At 42.5% G+C, this 7,183-nt stretch overlaps 1 protein-coding gene across 2 annotated transcripts; it reads left to right on the forward strand.

The window, feature by feature from the left end:
* Positions 1-2,803: 2,803 nt before the first annotated feature.
* LOC124661561 (nucleolin 1-like) lies at positions 2,804-6,918 on the forward strand. Of its 2 annotated transcripts, none has more exons than XM_047199422.1 (16): positions 2,804-3,110; positions 3,548-3,628; positions 3,706-3,822; positions 4,081-4,161; positions 4,236-4,328; positions 4,407-4,526; positions 4,614-4,706; positions 4,798-4,890; positions 4,988-5,023; positions 5,101-5,195; positions 5,271-5,388; positions 5,574-5,665; positions 5,751-5,838; positions 5,931-6,022; positions 6,264-6,589; positions 6,673-6,918. In XM_047199422.1, exons 1-16 carry the CDS (start codon positions 2,853-2,855, stop codon positions 6,696-6,698), a joined length of 1,809 nt encoding a protein of 602 aa, XP_047055378.1. In that variant the 5' UTR covers positions 2,804-2,852; the 3' UTR covers positions 6,699-6,918. The 2 variants fall into 2 exon arrangements, with proteins under 2 accessions (XP_047055378.1, XP_047055379.1); XM_047199423.1 differs by having other exon boundaries at positions 2,805-3,110; positions 4,801-4,890.
* The last annotated feature ends 265 nt before the right edge of the window (positions 6,919-7,183 follow it).

The following is a 7,183-nucleotide window of genomic DNA, read 5'->3' on the forward strand; positions in this document are numbered from 1 at the left end:
AAAAAGAGCTTGATTGCGCGTAGTTAACACGTCCGTTGGGAACCCCAAGAGGAAGGTATGATGCGCACAGTAGCAAGTTTTCACTCAGAAAGAAACCAAGGTTTATCGAACCAGGAGGAGCCAAGAAGCACGTTGAAGGTTGATGGCGGAGGAGTGTAGTGCGGCACAACACCAGGGATTCCGGCGCCAACGTGGAACCTGCACAACACAACCAAAGTACTTTGCCCCAACGTAACAGTGAGGTTGTCAATCTCACCGGCTTGCTGTAACAAAAGATTAGATGTATAGCGTGGATGATGATTGTTTGCAGAAAACAGTAGAACAAGTATTGTAGTAGATTGTATTCGATGTAAAAGAATGGATCGGGGTCCACAGTTCACTAGAGGTGTCTCTCCCATAAGATAAATAGCATGTTGGGTGAACAAATTACAGTTGGGCAATTGACAAATAGAGAGGGCATGACCATGCACATACATGATATGATGTGTATAGTGAGATTTAATTGGGCATTACGACAAAGCACATAGACCGCTATCCAGCATGCATCTATGCCTAAAAAGTCCACCTTCAGGTTATCATCCGAACCCCTTCCAGTATTAAGTTGCAAACAACAGACAATTGCATTAAGTATGGTGCGTAATGTAATCAATAACTACATCCTCGGACATAGCATCAATGTTTCATCCCTATTGGCAACGAGCACATCCACAACCTTAGAACTTTCATCGTCACCGTCCCGAGATTTAATGGAGGCATGAACCCACTATCGAGCATAAATACTCCCTCTTGGAGTTAAGAGTAAAAACTTGGCCGAGCCTCTACTAATAACGGAGAGAATGCAAGATCATAAACAACACATAGGTAATAGATTGATAATCAACATAACATAATATTCTCTATCCATCGGATCCCAACAAACACAACATATAGCATTACAGATAGATGATCTTAATCATGTTAGGCAGCTCACAAGATCTCCCTGAGTTCGATAAACCTTGGGTGATCCACTTAAGGGAAACTTGCTGCTGTTCTACAAACCTCTGCTCTTGGAGGCCCAACACTGTCTACAAGAATAGAAGCACCCGTAGACATCATCCATGCTCGGACTATCCCTTACACTTGCAGGACCCATACTAAGGCGAGACAAACTACTACGCTAAGCTTCGTGCCCATGTTGGGGTAATGTGGTTGCACTGTCAAATTAGTCAGGTTAAGTACCTAAGGCACTGAAGTTTTTTGAAAACACTTTTATCTCCACTTGCCTCCAGCAATTTCCTTTGCAAACACTTTTTTTTCTTCAAAAACTCACACTTGGGAAGGGTTGCCCTGTTCCAAGGTTTTCGAAGAACTTCCTTTCGTGAAACCCTTTTCATAAAACATCTTTTTCAAAGGGCTCCCAACCTATAGTCCAGGTTTATTTGAAAAGCGACGATGAGGGGAAGATAAGGTGTTAATCACCATATCACTAATGGAGTGTTCCAGTAGGTATCAACGAGGACATCACCCGCAAGAGTGGAATATTAAAACTCCAAGTGGCATAACCACTCACATAAATAAATAGCAAGACATGCAATTTATAAAACTGGTAGTAATGCAAGAGTAAGACAATATGTGTAAGGTATGCATCAAGAGGTGGCTTGCCTTGGTTGGCTATTTATCCCTGGACTTCATCTTCATGAACCATCTGCTCTTCATTCCTCTTCGAAATCCTCACAAGATCCTCTCCTTCTCTAATAGTAAGATTAGGGATTGAAACCTCTATTCCATCTTGGTTTGTATTTGATTTGATATTCAACTATTGTGGCTTGCTACGGTAATATCAAGATGAACTCCATTTACTTTGTTAAGATATCATTATGTTATTGTCCTATCATGTGTGAGTAGATTCCATTGGCGTGCGAGATGTAGGGGGATTGGTGAGATGTGTGTCGGGACCCCGGACTAGCTGTCTGAAATACCCTGTTATGTATACAGTTCACGATCCCATGATCAGTGCGCCATGAACACATAACCGAACTGATATTAGAATTACATCATCCATTACAAAACGGAATAAGAAAATTACAATAAGGTCACATGACCAACCTTTACATAATAGCCTCGAAGGGCCTAACTAAATCATCAGAGTAGCGGAATCACTTCATCAGCGCAGAGCCCAAGTCATCTGCCATAACCCTACATGCAACTGACTGGGAGAACGTTTCTAGCTTGCATAGACGTTGTCCAATTCTTCTTCATTTATCGAATTTCTCCAAGTCTGGCCAAGTAAATAGTCAGGGACAAAGCCGTGAGTACATTGAAATTGTACTCGCAAACCATCAAGAAGGTGATAACAATTCTAACTAAAGAAGACAAGAGAAGAAGAATAGTTTCTCTTGTGGATATAGCATGTGGAAGAGAACTAGTTTCTATTGTGGATATAGCATGTGGAAGAGAACCGGTTACTTTTGTGGATATAGCATGCACCCTGAAAACCACATATGGCACAATCGAGCAAAATGAAACCATGAAAAACATATGCCTCACCATAGATCGGATTATTAGAAGGCAATTGTTCATGCTATGAAAGGATAACCAGGATAATAGGAGCGGAAAATAAGGGCTCGTGGGCTATTCCTACCCAATTGGTCCGTTGGGGAGACGGGTTGTGCCCAATCGGTACGTACAAAGGCCCAGTCATAGAAAGCCCAGAAAGGACCACAAAAGCCCAGCAAAACGCCGAACCTAGCATCGCACCCGATGCTATAAAAGACCTCCGCCGCCTCCTCTCGCAAACCCTCTCTAAAACCCTAGCGATTAGGGTTCCTCCATTCCCCACCCCCACCTCCTCGCCTCCACGCCGCCAGCGATCCATGGGCAAGTCCAGCAAGAAGTCCGCGGCTCCCGCCGTTGTCGCACCGGCGGCCGTCGTCCCCAAGGGGAAGGCCGGCAAGAAGCGCGAAGCGGAGGACGAGATCGAGAAGGCCGTCGCCGGCAAGAAGCAGAAGGCTGCGCCGGCCAAGGCCGTGCCCGTGCCCAAGGAGGACGCCAAGAAGGCCAAGAAGCAGCCGCCGCCCAAGAAGGCCGAGAGCAGCAGCTCCGAGGAGGACTCGTCCGAGTCCGAGGAAGAGGTATTGCACCTGTCGCCGTTTTTCCCCCTTTTCATGTTTGCTATGTATACTCTGTTCATTCATGTGTATTGGTTTGGCTACTCCTCTTTGGTAAGCACCGTTTTGTGTAGCTCTAATTTCTGGACTAATTTCTATTTTTTTGAATATAAAATAAACTGATGATTGGTGCGTTTAGTACTAATTTCTCGACGGCTCTTAGGCGCAGAGCAAAAATAAGTGTTTAACATCAGGTGACCAATCTGAAAATCATATTAAATAAGTAATCATATGGAAGCTATTGTTTTGTCTGTAGCCAGACTAATCTCTCAGCTGTAGAGAAATATTACACCTATCACTGCTCCGTAGATACTATTAAGATTTTGTTTTCTGGCTAATACAACCATGTTATGACGTGGGTTATATATGTTCGTTCACTTATGCTTAATAAATCTTTGCAGGTCAAGGTCCAGCCGAAGAAGACTGCCAAGCCTGTCAAACAGGAGTCTTCTGATGACAGCAGCGATGAGTCCTCTGACGAGGTAGAACGTCACTAATCTGATTCAGTTTTATCCTCATTTGACGAGGTGCTAATTATCTACTTCTCCTGTCTATTAAGGAACCTGCAAAGAAGCCTTCTGCTAAGCCTGTGGCCTCAGCTGTCAGCAATGGTTCCAAGAAAGCCAAGCAGGAGAGCAGCTCCTCCAGTTCCGAGGATGAGTCTGATGAGGATGAGGTAAATGTTTCACTTTTTTTTTGTTTTGCTTTGATGCTCTTAGTTATTTTCACTTGTATTATCAGGATGTATTTCGCAGTGTAGTTTTGTGTCTGTTCATGAAACAATAAATTCCATCATTTGCATATCTAAAATTTTTTTGGCCTTTCCATATTAGTAACTTTATCAGTAGCTTCTGTGAAATATGTGACATGTCAAGTCTCTCTGTACACTGTCATAGTGTTTCTACCTCACTTAACTGTGTTCTACATTTTTCAGAAACCTGCTCCAGTAAAGAAAGCACCAGCAAAGGAGGAGTCTGACAGCTCTGAGAGCGACTCTGATGATGAATCAGAGGAGGTCAGTTCAGGTTTACTTTGTTAGTTGATTCTCTCTGTGCTTTAGTTAGTACTGAAGTGTTTCAATGTTCTTAGGCTGAGCCTGCCAAGGCCAAGGCTCCTGCTGTTGCTGCCAAGAAGGCTGTTTCTTCTGACAGTTCTGAGTCTGAGAGTGAATCTGAGGATGAGGTACCGCTGAAACTATGTTCTCATAGCCTCAAATTGTTGCTTCATAGAATTTTATTAATGTTTCCTCTCAACATGTAGGATAAATCTAAGAAAGCTGCCCCAGCTGCCAAGGTGACTCCTGCTGCTAAAAGGAAAGATGATTCAAGTGATTCCTCAGACAGTGATAGTGAGGAAGAGCCACCCCAGAAGAAGCAGAAGGTTCTGCGGCTGGTTGTCCTATTTATGTTTGACTTCCCTTTGCTTCTTTCGAAGATTATCATTTACATGTTTGTCTTTGATACACAGGATGCTGTGAAGGTTGCCCCCAAGTCTGCCAAAAAGGATAGTAGCAGTGATGATGAGAGTTCAGAAGAAAGCTCTGATGATGAGCCTAAAAAGGTAATATGGATTTCTGTCTTTATCGGATGTGGGCGAGCCTTTTGTTTGACAATGAGCTGTTGTTAACTAAGACTTGTGGTAATTCCCATAGCAGGCAGCCAAGGCAGCCGAGAGCAGTGACTCTGAGGAAGACAGCAGCGATGACAGTGATGAAGACGACAAATCTGCTAAGACTCCTAAGAAGGTTGGTTCTCATAGTCATACGTATCTTAATCTACCCTTGTGAGTTTCCTTCTCAATTGGAATGATTGTCAAATGACTTTTGTTTTGCCACTCTACAGGAAGTGCCAACTGCTACAAAATCCCAGAAGGCTGAGGTTTAAAATCTGCACCTGATCTTGATACTTAGCTTTTCATAGATATAGTGGTATGTTATATGATTTTTTTATTACAGCCTAAAACTCCTGCTAGCAACCAAGGTCAGGCATCAGGGGGGTCTAAGACCCTCTTTATGGGGAACATTCCATTTGGTGCTGATTTTGAGCAAGTGTAAGTTCCCCTAGCAGAAGAAATTATTTTTAGCTTATTTGAATATTAAGAATTGTTTCCCCTTTCTGTTCGTAGGAAGCAATTTTTTGCTGATATTGCTGAGGTTGTTGATGTTCGTCTGGGTGTCCATGAAGATGGCCATCCTAAGGGATTTGGTCATGTTGAGTTTGCTACTGCTGAAGGTGCTGAGAAGGTAAATGTTTCTGTTCTATTTGTCTTCACTTTTAGTTTCTGTGAGGTTAATAATGTCTTTTCACTTCAATCTAGTCAGTTCTTCAAGTAATTATTTGATTTTTATATTTGCTGCTTTAGTTCAATCCGTGGCAGCATTGGTATAATACTTCAGCTACTAGAACAAGTATTTTTTCTTTCTTTCAGGCACTTAATGAGATGAATGGACAAGATTTTAATGGTCGTGCTGTGAGGCTTGACATTGCTGCTGAAAGAGGCGCAAGTGCTCCTCGCACCAGGTAATGTGAATTTAAAGGTCTAACATCTAGGATAGTTTCTCTACAGGTTATTTATCTGTATTTTGCTAATTCTTGTCGACCACAGGGATGGTGGATCTTTTGGCAAGCCAAGTGGAGGTCCCAGCCTTTCTGTATTTGTCAAGGGTTTTGATACTTCTCAACAGCGGGATGATGTAATTTCTTGTTTGTTTTGGTTCACCCTCTCCCTTGCACCCATTGTATTGAGAACCTTATCTAATCATTTGTTTCCCATTGTGAATTTTAGATCAACTTTGCTCTAAAAGAACATTTCTCCAAGTGTGGAGAGGTCACGCGTCTGTCAGTTCCGGTGGATTATGAGACTGGTGAATGCAGAGGGTAATTTAGCTAAACTTATAAAAGTGTTATGTTTAACCATTCAAAACTAGATGTGGATTAAGCAAAGAACTTGGAATAAAATACTCTTGAAGCTTTCTGGAATTTTAATAGTACTTGGTTTATTTTTTGTGAATTAACCATTCAAAATTAGATGTGGATTCAACAAACAACTTGGAATGATCTATTCCTGATGCTTTCTGGAATTTTAGTAGTATTTTGTTTATTTTTTGTGAATTTGCAGTATAGCATACATGGATTTTGGCGATGAGAGTTCCTTCAACAAAGCACTTGAGCTAAGTGGGTCTGACCTTGGAGGTTACAATCTGTATGTGGCTGAGGCAAAGCCTAAGGGTGACTTCGGTGGTGGTGGTGGTCGTTCTGGAGGTAGAGATGGTGGACGTTCTGGTGGCAGGTTTGGCCGATCTGGTGGCCGTGATGGTGGTGGCAGGTTTGGCCGATCTGGTGGCCGCGGTGGTGGCAGGTTTGACCGATCTGGTGGCCGTGATGGAGGTAGAAGAGGAGGAGGAAGAGGCTTTGGCAGGCAGAGCGCTGGGACTGCTAGCGCGGGTAAGATATCATATGTTGTGTTGTATGACAGTATTTTCTACAGCGAGGAACTCTGTTCTCATTCATTTTCTTTGTCTTCTCAGGAAAGAAGACAACATTTGACGATTAGAGAAGAGCCCAAACTACTCTGCAGCAACAAGTTGTGTCTCCAGGTCAAGAAAAAAAAAAGTTGTGTCTCGGACGTTTAGCCCTGTGTTTCCTTAAGACTATTTGGTGTTGGATACCAGTATCGTTGTCCTAGTGGACTAGTAACATTTTTGTCTGTAATATGGGCTGTTCTCCCTATGGTTGGGTCGGCCATGATGCAATGCAAGGATTCTATTATAATATGTTATACCTAGTGTTTTGCCTCCTGTGGTGCTACTCTCTTCTGTTTTTGTTTGCCTTTTTCATTTCCTTTGCTGTGTGGATTTTTCCCTATATTTTCATCTGTTTGTGGCCATCTTTTGTGCTGCCTTTTTATGATGTTAGTCTCTTCATTCAGTGCAGTGGAATTTCTGTTCTGCACGATGACATAATTAATCATCATCAGAATCGGGACTTTCCTATAACCATACATTCAGTTGCAACGTAAATACACAATGTCGCTATTTG

The sequence above is a fragment of the Lolium rigidum genome, chromosome 6 (genome assembly GCF_022539505.1).
Source record: "Lolium rigidum isolate FL_2022 chromosome 6, APGP_CSIRO_Lrig_0.1, whole genome shotgun sequence".
NCBI classification, from domain to species: domain Eukaryota; kingdom Viridiplantae; phylum Streptophyta; class Magnoliopsida; order Poales; family Poaceae; genus Lolium; species Lolium rigidum.

Excerpts from the sequence above, each read along its gene's own strand:
- LOC124661561 (XM_047199422.1), top strand. The coding sequence starts at position 2,853 with ATGGGCAAGTCCAGCAAGAAGTCCGCGGCTCCCGCCGTTGTCGCACCG. Across the intron at positions 3,823-4,080 it reads ATGAGTCTGATGAGGATGAG|AAACCTGCTCCAGTAAAGAA; the intron begins GTAAATGTTTCA and ends TACATTTTTCAG. Across the intron at positions 4,891-4,987 it reads CTGCTAAGACTCCTAAGAAG|GAAGTGCCAACTGCTACAAA; the intron begins GTTGGTTCTCAT and ends GCCACTCTACAG.